The 13,276-nt window shown below is 43.6% G+C and overlaps 1 protein-coding gene across 6 annotated transcripts in view; it reads left to right on the plus strand.

Moving 5' to 3' along the window:
• Nucleotides 1-13,276, plus strand: part of ADCK1 (aarF domain containing kinase 1) — a 129,506-nt gene that overhangs the window by 26,391 nt on the left and 89,839 nt on the right. The window contains exon 3 of one of the 6 annotated variants that reach the window (XM_065593429.1): nucleotides 11,832-11,947. The exons of the other annotated variants lie outside the window; for them this stretch is intronic. Coding sequence (XP_065449501.1) covers nucleotides 11,945-11,947 — 3 coding nt within the window. The 5' untranslated portion in view covers nucleotides 11,832-11,944. The remainder of the gene's footprint in view (nucleotides 1-11,831; nucleotides 11,948-13,276) is intronic. 6 annotated transcript variants of the gene reach the window in all.

The following is a 13,276-nucleotide window of genomic DNA, read 5'->3' on the forward strand; positions in this document are numbered from 1 at the left end:
TTGGCCTTGGCTTCGGCTTGGCAGAGTCTGCTTCGAGAGTTATGTGCTGTCAGAGCAGGAAGCAGTGATCCCTGACCAAGGGACAACACTAATGAAACTAATGAAACCTGGCTTTGGAATTGGGGGAGCTGAGAAAGGGGTCTGAGCTGTCTCCTCGCACACTGCAGGGTTCCCATAGCTTGGGCTCCAGCCCAAGCTCGAATGTCTATGCAGCAATTTTACAGCCTGAGTTAGCTGTAATTGATGAATTGCTGTGTAGATGTACTGTCTGAGACCAGTGTCAATCAGATTAATCCATGGCTTTCTTTGTTCTTTGGCAACTTCTCTGAGTGGGGACTAGTCTGGACCAGGAGGAGAGGTGAGGTTTTTTTTTTTTTTTTAATTTGGTGCTTAGGAAAGTAAGAAGCTAGCACTATTGGCTAGACCCAAACACTATGCAGGCTTCCTGAATACAGCTCTGTTGGTGCCCCTCAATTTTGACCTGCACTCCTCCAGTTCCAGCCCAGCCTGCTTCCCAGCTGTGCTGATACATCTCCCCATCCTATTTCAGTGCTGCTGCCCCTGAATCCTGCCCTGTACCCCTTTCATTTTAGCCCTGACCCCAGTTCTGCTAATGTCTCTCAATCCTGACATGCCCTATGTACCCCCATCCTATTCCATCCCTATCCCCAACTCTGCACCTCAGTCTGGACCTGCAGCACACCCTGCAGTTTCAGTGTTCCCAGCCCAGAGACAGCCAATTGTACAGTGGTTTTTCCCGATGTGGTCATTAGGAACTAGGCTACGACCCACCAAATTCTTTATTTTCACTTGGGATCTGAGCCCATGTGTCCTGAGGTGGCAGGTAAATTCACCACCTGTTCATCTGGAGCTGCCCTCCTACTCTCCCTCACTGAGTGTTAGTCTCCCAGGCTACAGTTTATTATGCTCACAGCACGTGTCCAAGCTGACAGATCAAAGCTCCTTTTCTTTAGCAGAATTCCTAGCATTGCCTGTATCAGTACTAATCCTAAGGGAAGATTTCAGAGTAGCAGCCGTGTTAGTCTGTATCCGCAAAAAGAACAGGAGTACTTGTAGCACCTTAGAGACTAACAAATTTATTTGAGCATAAGCTTTCGTGGGCTACAGCCCACTTCATCAGATGCATAGAATGGAACATATAGTAAGAAGATATATATACATACAGAGAACATGAAAAAGTGGGAGTAGCCATACCAACTGTAAGAGGCTAATTGATTAAGATGAGGTATTATTAGCAGGAGAAAAAAAACGTTTGTAGTGATAATCAAGATGGCCCATTTTAGACAGTTGACGAGAAGGTGTGAGGATACTTAACATGGGAAAATAGATTCAATATGTGTAATGACCCAGCCACTCCCAGTCTCTATTCAAACCCAAGTTAATGGTATCTAGTTTGCATATTAATTCAAGCTCAACAGTTTCTCATTGGAGTCTGTTTTTGAAGCTTTTCTGTTGCAAAATTGCCACCTTTAAGTCTGTTACTGAGAGGTTGAAGTGTTCTACTGGTTTTTGAATGTTATGATTCCTGATATTAGATTTGTGTTCATTTATTCTTTTGCATAGAGACTGTCCAGTTTGGCCACCTATTGTATCACCAGCACCACTCTCTGCAGCATCCTGGGTTCTCCTTAGGGTCTCTCATCTGAGAACTGACCGACTTCAGCTTGTTTAGCATGGTGAAATCTGATGAAGTCACGGCCCAAGAAACTGATTTTTTTTAAACCACCCTGGAAGCCCATTATATTTCCTATTATTATTATTTAAGTCTATTATTTACAAAAATCACAACACTCTCTCCTTTTGTGGTGAGACTTTTTCATTTACTTAAAAAATATATAATTGTGGGACATATGTGCAGTTAATGAAAGAAAGTTCCTTAAATATATAAATACACTGTTGACTGCTTATAATTGTGGGACATATGTGCAGATAATTAAAGAAGAAGCAGTACATAGACTAGGCCATTCCCCACACAACCGCCACCCTTATGACAGGTGCCCACTGCCAACCCTTCCCCACCCGCATTGCTCAACAAATTTCATCTGAAGTTGGAAAATGAATTCTCAGTCACAACATGCCTAGTAATTAACTGCACTGTAATTCCAATGTGCAGTGCTGTCACCCACCATCGGGAGGGGTGGGGAAGGCGTTGGTATTTTGTTGATGCTTGAACATTTATTTTCTTCATCATTTTGACACCAGAGGTAATTGCTATTCCTGATATATTCTCTCGCTACCATTACAAAGCACCTGTTAGGGACAAATTAATTATGAAGACTCTCGTTATGGCAGATTAATAGGTCTATGGAGGAGATTTCTTTCCTTTCCTTCTTCTTTTGGGCAACTGGATACTAACATCTAACAGCTCCCAGATATCCGTTAATGGCATGTGTTGTCTGTATGAGCCAACAAAATGTTGTTGCAGATGGGGATTTACAAAAATGAAAGCAAATGTAATGGGGTTCCAGGGTTGTTTTTACTGATTAGTTCTTTGTTTGGGTTATTTTTCTTTTTTTTCTTTTTTGTGCTGTGTTCCTCTCAGATTTCGTATGCTAAGCAGGTTCAGGTCTGGTCATGTCATCTGGGTGGGCAGTGCCCAAAGAAATCCCAGGGTCTGCAGTAAGCCATAGAGATGATTCAATGTTTTCTGAGTCATTATTGACTGTAGGTCCCAGAGTGGTGCTAGGGAGTGCTGTGCTTCTGGAGTTGCTGTTTCTTTACATGAGATGTAAAGCCCAGTCCTGACTACTTTATGACCATACAGGTTTCATGCAAGATTAATTAGGAGTGTTGGATCTTGTGTCATGCTCAAATTTTTAATCTGGGCTAATTATATGCCATCTCCTTACCTTCCTCCTCAAGTTTCAAATTTTCACTTTTTGGTCCAAACTATTGTTAGTGTGTTTTGCTAAGCAGCTGTTGCATACTACCCCAGAAGTAACTGCATTCCTCTTGTGGAAGTGATTTCTCTCTCTCTCTCTCTCTCTCTCTGTGTATGTGTATGTATATATATATATATATATACACACACACACAAATGTGCGATTCTGTCTCCATGTCGCTGTTGTGTTTAATAAAACATCTCTGAGGGTGAGATTTACCTGCATTTAGTTTCCTACTGTATTAGGCTTAGACTTGCATGTTTTTGTTTTATTTTGCTTGGTAATTTACTTTGTTCTGTCTGTTATTACTTGGAACCACTTAAATCCTACTTTTTATACTTAATACAATCACTTATTTCTTATTGACCCAGAGTACGTAATTAATACCTAGGGGAGCAAACAGCTGTGCATATCTCTCTATCAGTATTATAGAGGGCGAACAATTTATGAGCTTACCCTGTATAAGCTTTATACAGAGTAAAACGGATTTATTTGGGGTTTGGATCCCATTGGGAACTCGGGGTCTGGTAGCTAGAGACAGGAGCACTTCTTAAGCTGTTTTCAGTTAAGCCTGCAGCTTGTGGGGCACATGGGTCAGACCTGGGTCTGTGTTTGTAGCAGGCTAGCATGTCTGGCTCAACAAGACAGGGTACTGAAGTCCCAAGCTGCCAGGGAAAACAGGCTCAGAGGTAGTCTCAGCACATCAGGTGGCAATCCGAAGGGGATTTCTGTGACCCAACCAATCACATCCCCTTACCAATCTTGTGAGCTTGCCGAGTTCCCCAGACATTGGTGTTTTCTCAGAAGACAGCCCCCTGCCTCAGAAGCAGAACAAGTAATGACGATGGGTCTGCCATGTATAGAGACACCCAATCTTCTTGAGGTCAGAACTGGCCAAGACATCTGATAGCTTTACTGACTAGTGAATTTGAAGCTCCTGTAGTGTGTTTGGCATTTACAAATGCAGCAGGCCTAGATCTTGGAGGTTCATTCACCTCAAGCATGCTGTGGGTGAAAAAAGTCAACACTTGGCAATTGAAAGGGCAAAATGGTTAATCCATAAAGATATGCAAGGAGAATATAAATTCCATCTCCTTCATGGTTCAGCTGAACCAAGTCAAAGAGCAGCGAAAGTAAGCTTGATCTGGTTCATTGTGGTCACATTAGTGATAGGGCAGTGGGAAGATAGTATTGCTATGTGATCGTTTCTATGTGGTGCTGGGTGGGGGAAGTGGAAACATATCAGCACCACAATGGAAGCAATGTGGTCTATTCTGCAAAGTGACTGTTAAACATGGAGCACGACCTCTACCTCCACCCCCCATATGCTACTTCAATGATCCAAGTCAAATATTCTTAGAAGTAAAATGATTTATCGGTAGCTGCTATCTCTGACTCAACCTAAGATCTGAAATCATGCTGGGTTCTCTGTGGCTTCTGCATCACCATCTCTGATAAAGATTGTGCATGGCAAATGCTGCCCTCAGTGTCACTGGGTAACCCTGCTGTCTCCAGATTCTCCTTTCATTTTCACCTGGGCAACCCTCATGTCTTCAGTGGGAATGCAAAGGTGTAACTGAGGGTGGAATCTCATCTTGTAACCGCAATGTAATGATTCTGTTAATGATGTGTAAGTCAGAATAGACATCAGCTAACTCTCTGGTAGCTATCTCATCTCTATGGGGCTAAGAATAGAGATCGCTCCCTCTCCCTTAGCTGTGTGGCCTCTGCAGGGCTAATAGACTCCAGCTTCCTTTCCCGTTGCTGGGCTGGCTCTGCAGAGCTAGCAGAAGCAAGAAGCTGGGGAAACTTTATTTTGTCTTTGAAGTCAGCAACTCTGATGCTGGGCAGGGAACAGCTCTGCTTTTAAAAGTAGGACTGTACTTTAGTGGTCACTACTTTCTTACTGCCACTGGTACCAGTGCCACTATCTCACCACTAAGACACAATGCTATAACTATAGCTACAATTTTGTAAAATGGCAGTTTGATCCCATTGTTGTCTCTCCAGGCCCCCTACTTAATCTAATTTAATCTGACTGTGGCATTTCTAACATACTCATCTCTGTAGTATCAGGGCACCCTGGTAACTAATGTATCCAAAGCAGAAGATGGGGAACAGGATGCTATTTTTGAAACATTTCAGAAAGCTCAGAGCTTCCCCTAAGGAGGAGGCAATAATAGGGGAAAGGAATTTGTTCCCCCCTCCAGTTTGGTAAATGAGCATTTCATTGGGACATTGAGAGCTCCAGCATGACCACTCTGGAAGCCTTAGGTTGGCCTTTCTTCTGGCTTTCAGCTGCTGAGGCTGTGGCAGGTGTGCTGAATGCCATCACCATGGCTGGGCGGCTGTAGCTGTTGGAGCCTGTTTGTTGCATTAGTCTCACTGATGGAGTTACTTGCTGGGAGGGGGATGTTGCATAAAAGAGAGAGCTGCCTTTGAAGGCCTAATTGTCTGACAGTGACTCTGATTTATTGGAGGTCAGTCATGAGGGAAGGTTCCCCATGGCTTCGTAACTGGTTAAAAGATCGGAAACAAAGGGTAGGAATAAATGGTCGGTTTTCACAGTGGGGAGAGGTAAATAGTGGATCCCCAAGGATCTGTACTGGGACTTAGGCTGTTCATCGTATTCATAAATGATCTGGAAAAAGGGGTGGGGGTAAACAGTGGGGTGGCAAAGGTTACAGATGATACGAAATTGACTCAGGATAGTTAAGTCCAAAGCAGACTCTGAAGAGTTACAAAGACATCTCACAAAACTGGGTGACTGGGCAAGAAAATGGCAGATGAAATTCAGTGTTGATAAATGCAAAGTAATGTACATTGGAATACATAATCCCAACTACACATACAAAATGATGGGGACTAAATTAGCCATTACCACTCAAGAAAGAGATGTTGAAGTCATCATGAATAGTTCTCTGAAAACATCTGCTCGATGTGCAGCAGCAATTCAAAAGGCTAACAGAATGTTAGGAACCATTAGGAATGGGATAGATAATAAGACATAAAATATCCTAATGCCACTATATAAATCCATGGTACACCCACACCTTGAAGACTGTGTGATGTTTTGGTCTCCCCAACTCAAAAAAGATACATTGGAATTGGAAAAGGTGCAGAGAAGGGTAACAGAAATGATTAGGGGTATGAAAAAGCTTCCGTATGAGTGGAGATTAAAAAGACTATGACTGTTCAGCTTGGAAAAGAGATGACTGAGGGGGCATATGATTGAGGCCTATAAAATCATGAATGGTGTGGAGAAAGTGAATAAAGAAATGTTATTTACACCTTCACGTAACACACAAACTAGGAATCACCCAGCGATATTAATAGGCTGTGGGTTTAAAACAAACATAAGGAAGTACTTCACACAATGTACACTTAACCTGTGGACCTTGTTGCTGAGGATGTTGTGGAGGCCAGAAGTACAACTGGATTCAAGAAAGAATTAGATAAATTCCTAAAGGCTAGGTCTATCAATGTCTGTTAGCTGAGACAATCAGGGACGCAACCCTATGCTCTGGGTGTCCCTAAACCTCTGACTGCTAGAAGCTGGAACTGGATGACAGGAGATGGATCACTTGATAAATTGCCCTGTTCTGTTCACTCCCTCTGAAGCACCTGGCACTGGCCACTGTCGGAATACAGAATACTGGGCTAGATGGACCATTGGTCTGACTAGTATGACCGTTCTTATGACAGATAGCTGGTAGGGTGGAATTAGACTGATGGGAAGGTAAGAAAGGTGATGATGTCAGCCTGGATTCTTCTGTGCAGGTGAAATTGATGTGACAGTTCCTTCCCTCCAGCAGCAGCACCTGAGTAGGCGGTTTCCCTGATCACCATGCTCCCATGCTAATGGGGACAGAGCATTGGCCACCTTTGGTCCAGATCTTGCTCCCACCACATCACAAGAACCTTTAGATCCTCCCCTTCTCACAAGCAAATATGCATTTTTGTACCCTCCTCTAGAGGATGGTTGGAGAAAGTTCCTGACTTCACACTGGTGCATCAAGCTGTAGTGTCCTTGAGCATGTATGTTTCAGCGGTGCTGCCACCCTTTTCCTTGGTGTTTTTAAGGCTGCAGAGAGACAGGACACTGGAGAAGTGTTTGGTTAAAGGTTTTCACCTAATCCTAGTGCAGTGGAAGGTTGGGGAGCCTCCCATTTTAAGGCAAAACTTCCATTGACTTCACTGATAACAGGAGCAAGCTTGTAATGCTCACAGTTGGTGTATTCTTACTGCCCCATGTTAGTATGGCTGCCTGTGTAGTAAGATTGTTTCCTACACACTAGAAAGGCATGGGTTTGTGTCCCATGCCAGAGCTTGTGCCCCTACCAGATGCTGACTGCTTTGCAATGCTAGGAAGGTGCCATTCTGCAGAGGAGATGTTAAACTTACTAGTCTTTTCTATGAATCTCTGGGGTATGGTTGTCCAAGTGGAAATTAACAATCCCCCACAATCCCCCTCTCTCTCAAAAAGAAAAGAGTGTAGGGGGTAAGTGATTTGGGATATCTGGAGTGTGAAAAGCATTGTATAAAGCTCCACTGTGTTCTCTCCCACCTCAGCAGCATGCATGATCGATATAGATAAAGGAATATCAATATAGATTACTGGCTAGCTGGATCGGGGGAAAGTCAATGGGACCTGGGCTCCTAAGTGTCTCAGTCACTTTTGAAAATGGGACTTCAGGTCCTAACTCATTAGGGACTCTTGAAGATGTTACCTGCAGTCACAGGTGCTGTCGGAGGGCAGTTTCAGATATCATTGCAAGACAGATATACAGTGGTGTGGTAAATGTTAAATAGACACAGCGGTTGCTATTGAATATCTGTCCACCTGCTTACAGCAAGTTTAGCTCAGTCCGTATTAAACCATTTGAGTACGTTTTCATAGAGTTGCCAGTTTGGGCATCTGGGTGTGACTGTGGATACAGTGTTGAGCAGGTGCCAAGAGGTTCTCACACTTTCATCATATCAGCTGAGCTCATGTTGATCAGGGACAAAGTTGCATGTCAGCAAAGGAGTGTTCTGAGCCCTTTTACTTCCAAGGTGGCAGCATTGCAGTCCCTACAGAGGCCCTGAAGAAGCCAGTTGTCAGCTATTAGATGTGCTGTAATCCATCCCATTCCAACCACTTTCTTTATTAGCATATTCAGTGCCATCAAAATATACTTAAAAAAACTGACAAATTGGCGGGGTTTCAGAGAAGAGCAACCAATTGATCAGAAGGCTGGAGGGACTGATTTACAAGGAGGATTAAAAAAAACGTGTGTAACACAGTTGAGCAGTGATTAAGTGGGGAACATGATGATTTATTTACACATCATCATAAATGTGTGTGGTGCTTAGCAGACAAATAGAATACAATGCCTCTACCCTGAAGAGCTTACAGTCAAAGGGCTTAATCTTGAGCTCCTTATTCATCTTTTACTCAGTCTTTTCTCCCATTGACTTCAGTGAGAATATTGTCAGAGTGAGGATTTTGGAGATTGAGCCTAAATTAACACATAACCTATCTTAATGTGTGAAGATAACAGATCCTGGGATGAGGAGTAAAGGGAAGGGGGAGGGTTACAGTAGTAAGAGCTGATGGTCACTTTGATACAACTCTGAAGGATGTATACACCAAGGAGAGAGGAACTATATAGGGTGGTAACTAGGAGCAATGGGATGAAAGCGAGAAAGGGGAAATGCAAGCAGAATATCTCAGTATGGTTTGATCAATCTGTGGAATTGTCTCCTAAGGCAAGTGGTGGAAACCCAATCACTTGAGTGATGTTAAGTATCAGAGGGGTAGCCGTGTTAGTCTGAATCTGTAAAAAGCAACAGAGGGTCCTGTGGCACCTTTAAGACTAACAGAAGTATTGGGAGCATAAGCTTTCGTAGGTAAGAACCTCACTTCTTGTATCTGAAGAAGTGAGGTTCTTACCCACGAAAGCTTATGCTCCCAGTACTTCTGTTAGTCTTAAAGGTGCCACAGGACCCTCTGTTGCTTTTTTGAGTGATGTTATTCATCCAAAGCCTTGAAGAATAGATTGGAGGGAGCAATCCTGCCTTGGTCCCTGAGGGATGGACTAGATGAGACTTAATAGGAATTTTTCCATCTCTTAATTTCTTTGATTCTATGAAAGTATTGAGTAAAGAAACATCTGTCTTCAGATCATTGGTGGCTTGTGAGCTCTTGGCTCTCTTCCCTATGGAAAGTCTTATTTTATATTCTGTTGTTGTCTCATTATTAGCTTCAGCCTTGCTCTTCCCTTCTGTTCATGTGATACCTGGGTTTGCATCTTCTTCCATTCGTTCTATGAGCCCTCTGAACTCTGACCAGTCTGCCTATCTTGAATCTTTTAGCTCCTGGTTACATTAGGACCTCCAGCTGTTGTAGGCTTCTCAGAGTGAAATCCTCTGAAGAAACTCCATACCTCACATCTTGGACTCCACTCTCACCCTCCTTCACATTGCTCCCAGGGTCAGGAATCTTCAGCACTGAGAAGATTTTCTTGATATTTAACCTAAAGTTTCCTGTACTTTAATTTCATCCCTCCCCTCCTTCCTAGATCTCTATACCAGCCTATACAATCCCTCTCCCTCCTTGGTGTCTAGACTCTTCAGGCATCTAGAGGCTGTTATTAAGTCCCCCTCTAATCTTCAGCTGGGTCAGGTGTCATATATTTAGTGTAAATCCTGAAGCCCTTCCTCAATTTTTAATCCATCCAGGCTCACACAGTACTCCCCCTGGCTTCTGATTTGCCTGCTAGCACTTTTACCCTTTGTCCTATCTGTCACTCCAGCTCCTTCATTCTTTTTGTTATCTCAGTTCTCTCCAGCTTGTCTACATCTCCCTGGGACTGAGGGTCTCTTTCCAGTAGAAAGAATGTCCCCAATGCTTTTCTACCCTATGACGTGTATACAGCCATGTATACAGCCACAAACTATAGGCTGGTTTGGCAGCCATCTCCCACTGCAACTCATGTCTAATGGTCTCCCCCGTAACAACCCAACACTAGCTCTCCTTTAGCATTCTTCTGCTTTCCCCGTGTCTCCCCACCTTTAAATATCCATGTTTGGGGCAAGTATCAGAGGGGTAGCCGTGTTAGTCTGAATCTGTAAAAAGCAACAGAGGGTCCTGTGGCACCTTTGAGACTAACAGAAGTACTGGGAGCATAAGCTTTCGTGGGTAAGAACCTCACTTCTTCAGATGCAAGTCATGTTTGGGGCAATTTCCCCTCAGATCCATTTGCTACATGTGTCCAGTTTGTTATTTCCAGGTTCTCTTGTTGTTTTCTGACCTTTCCAGGTCCCACTGTTATTTCTGCAGGCACTAGCAGCACCTCCCAATTTAGGAGCATCTGTGAATTTAATTAATTTTCTGATTAGCCCCTTTCTTCCATATTATCATTAAAGATGGCAAATGATAATGATAACACTGATCTCTGGGGCACCCCTCCAGATAGCTGACCCCCGCTCAATACAAGGCTGTTTCCTGTGCCCCTTTGTTTACAGTCTTTCCGCCTGTTTCTATTCCCATCCTCCTGCTCTTATCCAAGCCAAGTTGAATTAATTTTGCTAGGAAGATTTTGAGAGATGCTGTGTCAAATTCATTTTAGTCTCACCTGCCTTGGAACGGGAGCCACAGGCGCTGCGATCAATGGATCGAAACACGTGTCTGATTTCATTGCAGCTTCTGTGAATGCCCCTGTGTCCTCTACAGTCATGCTGTTGTGTTACTTCTTATAGGGATAGTCCACAGGGAATCATGAAACAGATCTCCAGGCACCCCAGTCCCACCATGACTAAAGGGCACTAGAGGCACAATTGGAAGCACACCAGTGTTGCAAATGGCTGTGCTACACCAAGCCTCTAGACTTGGATGTGCTTGTACCAATAGGCCCGGCACTGTCATCTGCTGGTCTGGTTTGAGCTCATCCTAATGTGGAAATCCCATTGCTATCCATGCACATGGATACGGCCCTTGCACAACACTGTGAGATTCTGATGTATCTTCGGAGGTAGGTGGGGGTGCTCAGCACCTTGCAGGATTGGATCATTTATGCACAGGGCCTAGTGTAAAGGACCCCAGTGCATAATCCTAGGAACTGAAGTGATCAAATGTCCTTCTCTCTCATTCTTTTCTGAGAGGACTCCCCTTGAGGCTGAAATCAGCTTTAGGGAGCAAAGGCAGTAACTTGGTGTCTGTGCCTTTAAAAGACAGTTATTGGAACAGATTGGCCCTTTCACCTGTGTGCCCATACCCTCCTCTCCCCCGTAAGCTGAAAAAGAAGCTGAAAGGAATGTTGATGATGATGAGCCAAATTCTGCTCTCACTTGAGGCCTGTCGTGCAAGGTGCTCCGTTTCCTGGGAGATGAAGGCACCCAACAGCTTGCAGAACTGGGCTCTCCTATCACTCTGTTCCCAACGACTTTGGTGTGTTACACTGACGGGAGAGCAGAATTTGGCAGTTTATTTCCCTGTGTTAAAATAAGCCCTTGGGTTACAAAAACTAAATGAAATGTAAAAAAATCTCATTTGCTTTTACTTTTTGCATCTGTCTCCGCTTGGGGCATGGAAGCTATCCTGGTCAGTTTCACTTCATTTTCCTAGTCAAGTTCCTTTCTAGGTTCCTATGTAGTAGCTCAAGGCTGTTGGGTGTGGGTTCCTCAGGCTGCAGGAGAAGCTTTACATTTTAATAACACAATACTGTTTTGTAAATTTCTCTCCCTTTAACCAAATCTATAGTTTCTTCACTTAATGTAGGCTGTGGTGGGTCAAGCTGTATTATTGACAGTAAATCGTGTGGTGGAATATAAAACAAGGGTCATTTTAACCATAGAATCATAAAAGTTAGAAACAAATCTCCTATGAGATGATTCTGGCTGATGCAGGATGGTCCTTTATTGTACAATTCTTGGTCTTTTGTTTAGCCGAGTGAGGTGAGAGTGAGATGGTGGCGATTTAGAAGATAAAGCACCAGACTAGGAAACAGGGGATTTGAGTTCTAGTCCCAATTCTGCCATTAACTCGCACAAGTTCACACATGGTAAGTCCCTTCCCTCCTCTGTACCCTAGTTTCCCCCTCAGTAAAATAAGAGAAAGGACCCCTCTTTGTATAGTGCTTTGAGATCTACAGATGAAACATGCTATAGAAGTGCCAAGTATTTTTATTGCTAAGTGTCCCAAATGATGGGGCTTCCTCTGCTTTCCTTGGAAGTCTCCTCCACAGACTGATAGACTGTAGCAGCCAGGGGGTCTCTCCAAACTTGGAGGAGAGGTCATCAGCCTTTGATTGTTTGCTGTGCTGCAGTTTCAGCTGATAAGAGATGCACCTTGTGGCTTCCTATACGTTGAATGAACATGCATTTAAAGATTTCCTTGAGCTTGAGTCTGTGTGGGCACAAGGTTTAGCATCTTCTTCCTCCTCATATTGCTTCCCTGTATGTGTCTGAGTCAGATCTGCTAACTCTATTGATCAGAATTTTTACTCCTGTCAGCCATATAGGAACCAATGTGGCTGTAGGCTAGTGAGCTGGTTACTGTTCTGCCTTATGTGTTGTCAGCTACTTTGGCAGCTAATGCGCCAATCAGCTACCACTGAAGATAAGCTCATGTCTCACAGGGCTGTGTAATATACTAGGTATGCGTGTAGGAGTGAGTGATTAATGTAGCCTGCTAGTAGCTGGGCTGTGCAGCGTATAAGGTACCTTCTGCTAGTGCTGGCTAAAGAAGTTCTTCTTCTTTACTTCATGTGGTAGAGGCCTACATTTCTGGAAATGACCAAACATGGTTCTAGTCTCAGATCCTGCAGGGGATGTGTGAATTATCTAGTAGTTGTGTCTGTTTGTAGCACCAAACTCATTTCATTTGGGCCATGAGTTTCTACTGGAGAATCCTCATTATTGGGGATGATGATGTGATGCAGAAAGGACCCAGCTTGACTCTCAGATCCCAGATTTGATTTGTGGTGCTTGAATTTGAAAAGCTCTTCTTTGATTTGGAAACGGAGCCAGTTTGATCTGGAATCATTATCAGGAGAGAGTAAATATGGAATCCACTGCCTCACTGTGCTTTGGTATCCAGCCTTTCTAAGGAGGCCTGAACAGAAGAGTCCATTGCATTTTGTAGGTGGTTAAAGGGGAAACAGCTGCTCCCCTCACTTTGATCCTCCCCCTTAACAGCCCAATTGATAACTAATAGCAATGCAGCTGCTTGTATTAGCTATTTACCCAAAATTGAGCTGGCTAATGAAAATGTTTCTAATTAATATGAGGCAGATGAAAACTCATTACAACAAGGTCATTGGTAATGAGAGATTATCAGAGCGCAAATGACCAAGCTTGGAGCAAAATGAAGATGGAGCATGAGCCAGGGA

The sequence above is a fragment of the Chrysemys picta genome, chromosome 4 (genome assembly GCF_011386835.1).
Source record: "Chrysemys picta bellii isolate R12L10 chromosome 4, ASM1138683v2, whole genome shotgun sequence".
NCBI lineage: Eukaryota > Metazoa > Chordata > Testudines > Emydidae > Chrysemys > Chrysemys picta.